The 12,587-nt window shown below is 36.1% G+C and overlaps 2 protein-coding genes across 2 annotated transcripts in view; one reads left to right on the forward strand and one right to left on the reverse strand.

Moving 5' to 3' along the window:
• The window catches only part of LOC134795294 (ecdysone 20-monooxygenase), a 55,164-nt gene extending 43,174 nt beyond the window's left edge, over positions 1-11,990 (reverse strand). The window contains exon 1 of the mRNA XM_063767102.1: positions 11,546-11,990. Within this exon, the coding sequence (XP_063623172.1) occupies positions 11,546-11,596 (51 nt within the window). The 5' untranslated portion in view covers positions 11,597-11,990. The remainder of the gene's footprint in view (positions 1-11,545) is intronic.
• Positions 1-12,587, forward strand: part of LOC134796104 (uncharacterized) — a 349,320-nt gene that overhangs the window by 245,997 nt on the left and 90,736 nt on the right. The gene's annotated exons all lie outside the window — the stretch shown is intronic.

Here is a 12,587-nt window from a genome sequence, read left to right on the forward strand (position 1 = left end):
ACTTCAATAATTAAGACGATTCGAATGACACTTCGTTTGTAAAATTATAATGAGTACTTTAGAAGTTATGAGGGAACAAATGAACATACATACATACATACATACCGACATACATATATACCGGTCAAAATCATAACCCTCCTTTTGCGTTGCCATAGTCGGTTAGAAAGTACGCTACAGCTACGAGCGTAATATACTATAAGTATCATTATTTATTTAACAGGCTCTGAAATCGGTTCAAGAGGTCGATCTGACTGGTGAAATTGACAGAAGACTTTACGTATTTACCATTTTACGTTGCGTATCAATATTAACTGTAAAAATTTGTAGAAGCTTTGTCTGTTTAACTCCAATCGCGTTAACCCTATTTTGTGATTTAAACGTTACGGTTAGGACAGGGTTATCTCTGGTGAACATACCTACTACATATTATTGATAACGATAATATTTATGGACATTTTTATCGGGTTCCTGTTTGAACGTCGTTGTGGTCTAGGTCAAAAACCTCGTAAAAAAACCAAGACTCACATTAACAGCTCGGTGGAGACGTTCATTTAAATTCAACGTATTAATTGATAAAATATATCTCCACATACTAATTACAAAAGAAAACAGTGTAATTTAGATAAGTAATGTTCGAGGGATGATACCACAGACGGAAACATGTTTGAACTGTTAGGAATAGACGTTGAAATTTACAATAAATTACAGGATTATACCCCGTCTTTTTTAAGATTAGATTTTTTTAAACCTCAAAAGTAGTGGTAATTAATTTTTTCTTCCGAAATGCTAGGGTTCCTATGATATCTAATATCGCGGTACAATAATAAGTAAACGACTCTACCTATAATTCATTGCATAACTAATGCAATGAGTTACTAAGATTTAATTTTAGAGGAAAAAAGTTACCACTGCTTTTCAGTTGAACAGGTTTACAAAATTCTAATGTGAAAAAAAAACGGACTAAATATTAGTCTGAATAAAAAAACCTACATTTTTCTTAAAAGTTTGTTTGTAAACTATGTTCGTATGGGGGATATTTAATGTAAAATTAGATTAAAACGGGATATCATCCATGTCAATTTGTTTTTTCGAATTCTCTCTGTTTAATTTCCCGTTTTAAGTTGAAGTTACAAAGTGAATAGGGGTTATTACTCTTATTAGCTTTATATTACATTAAACAAGGTCTCAAGAGTTAATACATAACGTGGTAGATTTATAAATACATGCTTAACCTAATTTATATTGGTATGCAAATGGGATAACTAAAACCATAGACAAATAACTAAGTATATGCTTACTTATTTATTATATCTATGTTAGAGTCTGTTCGGAAAGAGAAGAGTCGTGGAATGTATTGGGCCCCATACATTCCACGACTCATCTCTTTCCGAACAGACACTAACATAAATGTTAATGTTTGATGAATACAACACTTATGTTATAAGGGTGGGTGGGTGAAAAGAAAGAAGTAGGAGTAGGTACTTAACATGTTTATCATCAAGTGCAAAGTACTCTATATTATCGCTAATCTCTAGAGTCGTTAAATACAAGTATGAAGGTGCCACCAAGATTTCGTCACGGTTTATTTACTGTCTGGGTAATGTTTTTGTAGTTCATTTTTATAAATCTTTTCTTCGATAAATAACAACCTTTGCAAACATTTGACATTGGATAAAAAGTTGTTGATTGAGACGTGTTTTCTTTGTTTTCATGTAAGGTAAGTACTCCTATTAACGAGGGGGTTAAGCAACTTTTACAAAGACAGCCAAAAATGAAACATAAGTTGGCTCTGTATGAACAAAGACATATTTTTTTATGATAGTTTGTACATCGAATTTTATATTTCATTCATTTTTGGACTTGTTTGGCCAGTTATATAGGAAAAAATAATTATTAAACCTAAAACGTCGAAATCGCCTATTACCGTGGTAATTGATCTTTGCTACCCAAATACCGCGGATAAGGGTTCCTTTTTACGAGGGTAGATAAACTCATCGCATTTTTAGTTCCTTCTTTATATACCTACCTACTTATATTTATTTGACAGTAGTAGTTAAATAAATAGTAGGTATTATATTTAATCAGATTTCCAATCATAATAAGATTCAATTAAATTTTTTTAGGTTTTTTTCTATAAGGAAAAATAAGAGGATTTTTAGTAAAACATAATCATGAAAGTGAATTCCTTTGAGTCTACTTACACTTACTAACTACACTTAGATAATAATATATATGTGGTCGTATAAAAATACATGCTGTATACAAGTATCTACATAAAACAACATAAATAAATAAATATAAGGGGACATCTTACACAGATCGACATGGCCCCAAACTATGCAAAGCTTCTACTATGGATACTAGGCGACGATATACATACTTATATAGATAAATACAAATTTATACAATAAAAATAATAATTCAGCCTATATATATACTTACGTCCCACTGCTGGGCATACTTATATACCTACATAGAAAAGACCCATGACTAAGGAACAAATAGGTACCTATCTGTGTTCATCACACAAATAAATGCCCATCAACATCAAATTGATCCAATGATACAAGGTATGTGTGAAATCAAATATTAAAATAAATGAATATTGGATGTACTGCATCTTTTATTAATAAGTAATAACACATAATCCAAACATAATTTTAAATTAATTAAAAACTAAACTTGAATATAAATATAAACTAAATATGTATAAAATAAACAATCTACTGAAACCCGTCCCGGGCTGCCCCCGACGCAAAGGCCCATCACGCTCGCTGCGTTGCCGCGTTGGATTGCGATTGTATGTTGGTGTATTATATGTTCTAATTAAAATAATACAATAGGTTTTATAATAATTATATTATGAACCTATTTATTTCCTACAAAAGGTGTAGGTGGGTCGGTATTGGGTACCCATACATCTTATTACCGAGTGATGTCTTTTGTAACCATCGCTAAACGGTTTAATTCACATTATTGTAAACCTCATTTACGAGTAATAAAAATATATAAAGATCGCGTATATTTTGAACACTATCAAAATGGAAGATATTAAATATTACGAAACATTGTATAAAACAGACTTGACAGCCATGCTTTTGTTTTTATATCAATATTAAAACAAGATTCTCATATAATGGTTTCTAAGGAAACCTCCAGTTAAGTGCTTAAAACTGTAGTCAAAATTAAGAGATCTTGAATAGATTTCATACCACGTTAATAGCTCTTTAGCTTTATAGATAGTTAAATATTTCAATAACATCAAGAGTTAAGGAAATATGAATTTACATATGAATATATAACCCTTCGAACTTAAAATACCGTTTACGCTATTACCGAGGTATACCTCGAAATTAGGAACCACACCAAAAAATGGAACCCAACACCGAGGTTTTTAATTTCCTGTTTTTTTACTATTGGCAAGCAAATATTTACAAATTGAGGATTAGGAAACCATAAATATCATAATTAAGAATTGATATAAAGTTTTAGTCTTTCTATAATATTCACCATTACTATGAAAATCACTACATAAAATACGCGTTTGCTTACTTGAGGTGTTGCGCGTTAGTATGGAGCATTCAAATCCTGCGCCCCCGATGAGTTAGTTTACGATTTTCGAATGGTTTACTTAGTGTTTCTTTACTAGTGCTATACTTATTCGACAGTCAATAGAGAAGGCTTTATTTGTGTGTACTTCAATTTAAAAAAAGTCAATAGGCTTTCTTATAAAACGCCTTTTTGTACTTACCGCGGTAATCAGTGCCGATTTTAATGGCCTCGTTAATAGGGGTACTTACCTTATACTACTTACATTACATTACTTGCTTGCTGCACACCTAATTACTTACACATCACACAGTAACAAGCAGAAGTGACTAAAGCAGGTTATTCCACAGATATTTTAGGCAGTAGAAACCATGTAGAAACTGACCAGGTATGACAGGTGTCATGTCAAAAAGGTTGTTAGGTATACCTATAGTTATAGGTAACTGTTGTGTCCCTATGTCGCTGCTGTTTCGACAGTGGTTAGAGTCGGACCAAAAAAAGTCTGCAGCGGATTTGATAGCCCACGCAGTGCAAGTGTTATTTATACGTCATAATTTCATATAAGTTTGACGTTTAAAATAACATTTGCACTGCGTGGGCTATCAAATCCGCTGCAGGTTTTTCTTGGTCTGACTCTAGTACTTTATGCGTAAGGTGGGGATCATGACTAGTTGAATTTCTTGCAACGGACCTCCAGCCGTAAACCTGCCACAAACATAATTTCATAGAAGTTTGACGTTTAAATAACACTTGCACAGTCTGGGCTATCAAAATCGATGCCAACTTAGCTTGGTCTGACTCTAACCGTTATACACCCAAAATACCAATAAGTACCTGTTTGGACCAATTTTTGCCTCTTCAAAGCGTAATATGAAAGTTAATTTTAGCCACTTCCCCACACATCTCGAGGCCCAGAAGTAACACGATATTGATTGTTCTTTTGCACACTCTGGGCAAAATAAATTAAGTCACACCTGCTTAGCGACCAAGTAGGGCGCAGCGGCATAAGAAAGAAGACAAAAAGATGTTTTATTAAAGATTTGACCTTCGTGACACGCCAGGACACGGGAAGTGGTAAAGGATGTCCCGCGAACACGCGACATCTGGTCCGCCACTTAATTCAGTTAGGGACGTTAGGGTTCTGTCCTTTCATTCGTACGGTTTACTTCATTTCTTTAATTACATGCAAATAAGCATAATGCAAGCCTATACACCAATTTAAGATTACGGAACTATGATCAATGATTGGCAAACTATTACAACTTGACTTGACTCTGCTTCACGTCATCTTATCTTGAGAATTTGGGATATCAATTCTATAAAGCTATTTAGAGTATTTAGCAGCTTGTGTACTCATATCATATCAGCAGGCGAACTAGCCGGCCACCCAGATTATTGTCTGCCAATAAAGTCGTGCTTATAGATATTACTTAAATAAATAAATACCTTTTCACTAATGAAACATCGACGGATCCCACGTTGCGTGAGCCAGCAAGTTCGCTGTTAGCTTTTTTTAACTAAAAGCGCTTACCTCCCTAACGACTTTTATAAGCATTACTCATGGGCCATGTCACCCGATGGTAGCCATAGCCATACTATTTTTTTTTAATTAATAAAACACGTAGGTATCTATTCTGCCTTTTGGTAGATGCATAGGTAGGTACTAAATGTATGATAGGTACCGGCTCGATATTTAATTATAGTAAACATTAAACATCGCAGCAAGTATCAGTGCCACAGACCACCTCAGCTACCTACTAGACGGAGCACATAGTTATTAAGACTATCGAGGTCACCACACATAATATGCGCTCCCGTACAAATTTTGTATGGGAGCGGGACCGCTTATTTCATGTGCGCCCACAATTACGACCAGTGCTCATGTAAATGGAAAATATTAACAAAAATGTAGCTTTGGGGGTGTAAAGTGTTTATGAGCACCTTTTTGTCATAATGAATAATATTCTAGCAGACATTTCAACATAAACATCTTATATTTGCAGCGACTCGTCAGTAAGGGGGATCCTGACGACGCTGACCAACAGTTTCACGTCGACTGGCATGTTTCTGTCCTACCTCCTTGGTACAGTCCTGCCGTGGCGGGGTTAACAGTATCACTACACCTTATAAAACAAAGTCACCCGCCGCGACTGTCTGTCTGTATGTATGTACCTATGTATGTTCGCAATAAACTCAAAAACTACCTACTGAATGGATTTCATGAGGAGGGCTTAGATGTATAATTTGTGTAAATTGGTTGAAATATGATGATGTTTGCTAATGATGTCGGAAAAACTTTACTACCCGTAGGAAGCCGGGGCGGGTCGGGTTATAACTAGGTAGTATAAAATAGTGTAAAATAAAACTTGGTTGTGCTCAAATCGTAGCATTTTATAAGTAAAATTGCACCTATGTGTGGTGACCTCGTGCTCTTTGTAAACGCTTCATAATGCGGAGTCTACGGTACGTTTTATGCTGAAGGGCAGGATTCATGATTCTACGACAAATATGTTCTAGATAAGAGACTGCTCACCTCGGAGTTCTTTCGTCATATGCGACTTTATCTTTAAAAATACCTCTAGTTCAGACCTGAGAGTATCCAGAGAGAATCGATAAATGCCTACTGCAAAATTCAAGAATCTCTAGAACTAGATCATTACTGAACTTCCGTCATCCTCGTATATGTAATTATACTTATGTAGGTATATTATAGGTTTATACGAGTCGGTCTCTATTATTTCCCATAAAGTTTTTTAAGTCATAAATCTATTATTCTTAATCTATATATTCAAATTCAAATAATTTATTTCGGAAACATATGTCCATAGTTGTTAGTAACAAAAAATAACTTAGAGCTAGCGTTAGTACAAATAATACACACAGTCATATTATCACAGTCAAAACACAATCATACATAACCTATAGTGAGCAATGCAAACGGTTCCAGTGCTCCTGGAAGCGCCCCTGCCATCTATCTGCAATGGTGTTTAGTATGCTGTTTGGGCTGCCACTCAACCTCTTCACTAAGGATGCCACTCTTTTGCGCAAAATAGCGGCAAAGCTGTCCGTGTGAGCATCAGTAAACATCTGCGATGCACTACAAAATCGCGGCAACCCCAACAGCCTCCTAAAACCATTGTTGTATTGGACTCTAAGGGCCCTGTACGGTTACCATCAGTTTGTCACTGACATAAACGCCGTCGAGAACGTAATTTACTTTCTATACATCCCGTTTGCACTAATATGCGAGTGCGAGCGAGATGTATAGAAAGTAAATTACGTTCTCGACGGCGTTTATGTCAGTGACAAACTGATGGTAACCGTACTGAGCGCCTTCTGCGTGTAGTTAACCCACAGGCTGCAGGTGTAAATGGTCTGACAATATGCTTTAAAGAGCGTCACTTTAACATTCTTAGAACACCAATGATAATCTGAAAATCATTACATTATGACTTTCAATAATTATGTCCAACATATATTATTATACTCTTTGATTATGTCAAACAAAGGGATCCGATGTAGAGCCCATTGGCTTGAGGTAATACGTATCTTATACCTTTAAACGTGCAATTCTTGTATATCTATTTATTTATATATTTATATGTATATATATTTCGAGGATCTCGGAAACGGCTCTAACGATTTCGAGGAAATTTGCTATATGGGGGTTTTCGCGGGGGCGAAAAATCGATCTAGCTAAGTTGTTATCTGTGGAAAAACGCGCATTTTTAGGTTTTTATATGTTTTCCGAGCAAAGCTCGTTCTCCCAGATATTTTTCTTAAAAGTTTATCACTTACACAATATAATGTGGTATGTGGGACTGCTATCTGGGACCTGGGACAATAACTGCTATCTGGGACCGTAAACCGCTATCTGGGAGACCGAGCTTTGCTCGGAAAACATATAATAAATAAGTATATTTGCCATACGAAACAGAAAAAACCTAATTCAAAGTATGACACTGAATGCTGCTTAATAAAGCACTCTTACGCATTATACTTTAGGGCGCTGTGACACTCTCGCGAGATCAATTTATTCTAACTTACGAGGCATGACATGCTAGACGTAGAAAAGCTTGCGCAAACAACATGATCCTGTACTGTATCTCTTCCGCGTGTATCTGGGCCAGTTCACTCGGTTCACGCGATTCTAATTGATTGCACTCTTCATCGTTCGGACAGGATGGCAGCCCGCTGAAGACTTTGATATTTATGTGTGTTAGTCACTTAGTATACCTACAGGTACTTAGCTGCGAATGTGTTTATCAAATCGAAATCGAATCGAAATGTCGTAAATCGAAAATTAAACTTGGTTGATTTAGGACGATCGATACTGTCATTTAAAGTAAGGTCACCACTTTTTTCCATTTTAAACTAGCGACCCACCCAGGCTTCGCACGGATTACCGACACAAAACCTTAACAAATTATACACCTAAACCTTCATCAAGTGTCACTCTGTTGAGCGGTGAAAACCGCATGAAAATCCGTTCAGTAGTTTTTGAGTTTATCGCGAACATACATACACACAAACAGACAGACACGGCGGGGGACTTTGTTTTATAAGGTTGTAGTGAATAGTGATCTATTACGAACGACAAATATCATTATAGGTTATACTTAGATATAAATTATTCAAACCGTATTTAATAGGTAAACCTTAAAAAATCTAAACAGGTTATTCGGGTAAGGAAGGACAAATATTTGATTATGGGTGCATTTCATTACTTGTTTAATTTTAGACTGCGGTCATTCACATTTCGAATGACGGAGCCAATATAAAAGAAGTTGTAAGTAGGTACCTACCTACTACGTACCTATTTGGAAAATTTGATGTAATTTCTACTCAAAAACACAAGCACTTTCGATTCTTTAAGAGAAAAAGTGTCCCATTTTTTTTACCTTTACCACAGAAAATTGTGAAAATTTTAACTGACAGCAGCGTATATCCTTAGTTAATAAAATAATAATTATTAGGGGGTTTCGTAAACGAAAGTCGGATCGACCACTTCAAAATTCGGAATATAAAACGATATCCACCTGATGACTGAAATTATGGATGGCGATTTTGGCGGCTAAATAAGAATCGGAAATCCAATTTTAGTAGTAAAATACTCTTCACCAGGTTTTTTATTAAAACTATTGTATCTAGTTAATTGTCTGAACTTTTAACCTTTTTCTGGTTATTGTATACTTATATTGTAAAAGCTTAAAAAAAGTGTTTTTAAAAGATCATGCAGTTTTATTCAATTGGTTGGCCAAGTTTCTTCAATTGGTTGGTTGGTTTCTCTTGGAAGAGAGAGAGGTTGGCCACGGTAGGTCAAAAGCATTTATAAGGCTGTTGCTTTACAAACGGCGCGACTCAGAAATGAAAAAGGTAGAAAAACACGACCAGCGTTTCTTACATTTGTTGACCGTGTATTTATTATAAGAAAAGAATCAGGCCTGATGAAGGCATCTATTTGTTTTATAGTACGAGCTAGTAAGTAGGTAGATAGACGTAACTCCCCTGCAGACTCGAAGCGAGGGCGGATTCGTTTTGCTTCCCGAAGGTCGCCCGGTCCGTCGTCTGGCGCATCAGATATGTGTCACTATAACACTATACGCATACGGCCATACGACTGCTAAATTTCGCAATGTCTTAGATTTGTTTGCATTTATAAATAGTTTAATAATCTGCAGAACAATACAACAAACCACTAACTTCCGTTTACCTACTTAATTATTACTTAGATACAAAAAATCAACAATTAAAAATCGAAAGGAAAAGAAAGCGACCTCTTACAAATTTTAGCTTCTTACACTTAAATATTCCGCCCCGAGATTCCGCCTATGAACAAATTAGAGACGTATTTATAATTATCCAATGAAAAACGGAAATCTTGTCTAAAAACAAGAATAATTACAAGATAATTACATGTGTTATAGTTTAAATAACAATATCAGCATCTTTAGCCCTCGAGCAACTATAACAACGTCCTTCAAACACGTCGCCCTCGCAAAACAAAATAACCTGCCGAAATAAAAAGACCGGCGACTCTCCAAATTGATATTAACATAAGCCATTTTTCTTAGCAGCAGTGGCAGTGGTGAGACGAAGGTCCCAGCCCGGTTTGGCGATCCATTATCATACAAATGGGCTTTAACTCGCAGCTAGAGGGTTATCATAGGCTCGAAAACACGATGGTATCATAATTTCCGTTGATATTCGATGACAGACTATCCGGGTACCTACTTTGTAAATATTTTTTAGTAAAAGATCTATATATACACGGTATCTACACACGTTAAACGTAACAAATATTAAAAATTGTTAATAAAGTCCCGTAATTTATAGGTGTACCTAGTACTCGAATAATCTGAAGTTGGCACGGTGTGAACCTAAGTACCTAAAACGTACCTATCTATGCATATGAAGGTCTAAATCTAGGTTGGGTGAAAATTTGAATAAGTATGAGTTAAACTCCATTACATTTCGTTAAACTCATAATTATGTAGGTATCTAAAACTAAATAAATAACGCTGAGCTCTATTAAATCGTCTTTAATTGTAGTTTCGTTAATCAGTTATTATTTATCTATTAGGTACCAAGCTCACCATACACGTTTATACATCGTGTTCAATGTTTTATCAAACAGCGATGCCAATAGTTCATCGTTACCTGCTAAAAATACTCATCCATACTTAAAAGAAGTAGGTACCTCCCCTTTTTAGTTGTAAACTGAAGGGCATCAGTGATCGTGTTAGTAATCGTTAGCAATCGTTCCTAATTACGTATACCTATGGCAAAAAATTAACCTTGAATCAGGTGGAGTTAGCGACCGTTTGCATTTTAATAAATCGCGAATGAACAGATGCTGAATATTCAACGACGCGGTCAGCTAGTCGCACGCACAGCACTGCATGACATCCACGACGTGAGATGCGTTGGGCAATGCTGCAAGCAGAGCTTAGCAGCACTGGCGACGAGCCGCGATTACTCCACGGCAAACTGTAGGTACTCCCGGCGTGGACTACTTATACATGTGTTCGATCACAAACAACTACTTACTCAGCCATTTGCCCTCACTATATCGAAACCGCTCAACTTAGCCCTGCCTTTATTCCATCACGACACGAACATGTTTCACCTTATTAAATATAGGCTAATCCAGCTTTTTCTAATCAGCTATGCAGTTTTTGCAAAGGTCAGAGCTAATAAAACGCACGCGCAGGAAGTAGTAAACTTTAAGTAAACACATCGACCGTAACACTCTGTTACGGTTGAATAGCCAAGTTTACTTAATTGTACGAATCAACATGAAAATTGATACGGTTTCAATACCACGGAGTCATCATTTTTATTTCTGCTCGGCTAGCAAACCAGTTCATTCATAGTCCATGTAGTCCATATATACGCTATCGAATCTATTTCGAATGTCAATACTTAATGTTTTATAAAACGCAGACGTATTCGTACTTACTGGCATAATTACCAAATAGTTTGAGTGTATTTTTTAAGGGATATTTGCGCAACTTCCACAGTATAAAAGATACGTACATAATTGTAAATGATGACTACAAAAACTTTATTTTATACTTTTATTTAATATTTTCCCAAAACACGCAAGTTGATGTGTTTCCACGATGCCTATAAGAAAGACTTCTGAATAATGTATATTCTCCACTTATTGCCATATTTCTTTACAGTACAATAGGTTCGTGACTTTAATTGGGTCTGTAAATACTAGGTTAATGATTTTATGAACGAACTTTTATAAAGAGTAAAGCCCCTCCTCATAATATATTTATTTTATAATTTAAATGATAAAAGTTTACTTTGCGGTTGATCTTTACCCTAACGTTTCAAGATTATATACTTACTGATTTTTTTCTGCTGAAAGCTCTATAAATAAAGCTCAACTATCCACTTCAAGTACCTAATAGTCATGTATGTAACTTATAGACTACTATTTTTCAATTAGCCGATTAAAGTATGTAACAAAAACACTTACCCAAAAGCTTTCCACATATTGAGAGAAGAAGTAACCTCCCGGAAGGGACATGGTGCCGGATAGGAGTTCACCGCAAGACTGACAGGAGGAACACGGCACAGTTTTTATTTCTACACTTTTTGTTTACTAACATCACACAGGAATTCCTTTATCGTAAGCTCACGTGCGCGGTGCGGGGCTGCGGAGCCCTGGCGCGCACACTGCCTCCTCACTACCGACTGACACACGGCCAACACGTTGTGCCTCTATATACTTACTTCTTGTTTTGCCTGAACGCTTGATTTCACGCTCTATATCCACGAATTAATAACTATGGATCTTGGATATCGACCATCAAGTCTGCCAGTATTCTAGTACGCAACGTGTGAATGTTATTATCACTTGGCCCGATTTTCTTCCTAGGCGGATCCGGAAACAGGCCCAATGACCCATTTCACCCATTTAAAGGGACATTGGTTTCGTATCGTCACATCTACGTACTTATTGCATAAATTGAAATGCAAAAAGTCCATATAAATGAATTAACGAATATTAACCCTCGCTTATGCCAAGCGGGGTGGCAGCTACAAGGGTGAACGAAACTTAATACAAGAGAGCGCCCCGGGGAAACGCGACGCACCGTCTAGACTCGTCATCGTTAAAATACTAAATCTAAAATGACATTAGCGTCCAGTTATCGAACCATTAATTTGTTGATGATCTATGTTATTTTCTGTTGCATCATATTTCAAATAAGCTATTCCACAATACCTATCTAACTTCCTAATACCTACCTGCGATTATCGTCCATATACGTATATGTATTATTATGTATGTTTTACTGAAGTAACGTCAGTCGGAAGAAAAACTAACAACATATTTCATGTAGTTCTAAAAACTGTCATTAATCAAATTTATACAAAGAGCAGGGTTAGGATAGGGTGTGTTTGCTGTAGATCGGTAGGTAGCACAAACCGGCCAAGAGCATGTCGAGCCATGCCCAGTGTAGGGCTTCGTAGTTACCCATCCGTCAAAATATTTTTTTTTGCAAAAACTCAAAAAC

Source organism: Cydia splendana, chromosome 1 (genome assembly GCF_910591565.1).
Source record: "Cydia splendana chromosome 1, ilCydSple1.2, whole genome shotgun sequence".
Classification (NCBI taxonomy): Eukaryota; Metazoa; Arthropoda; class Insecta; order Lepidoptera; family Tortricidae; genus Cydia; species Cydia splendana.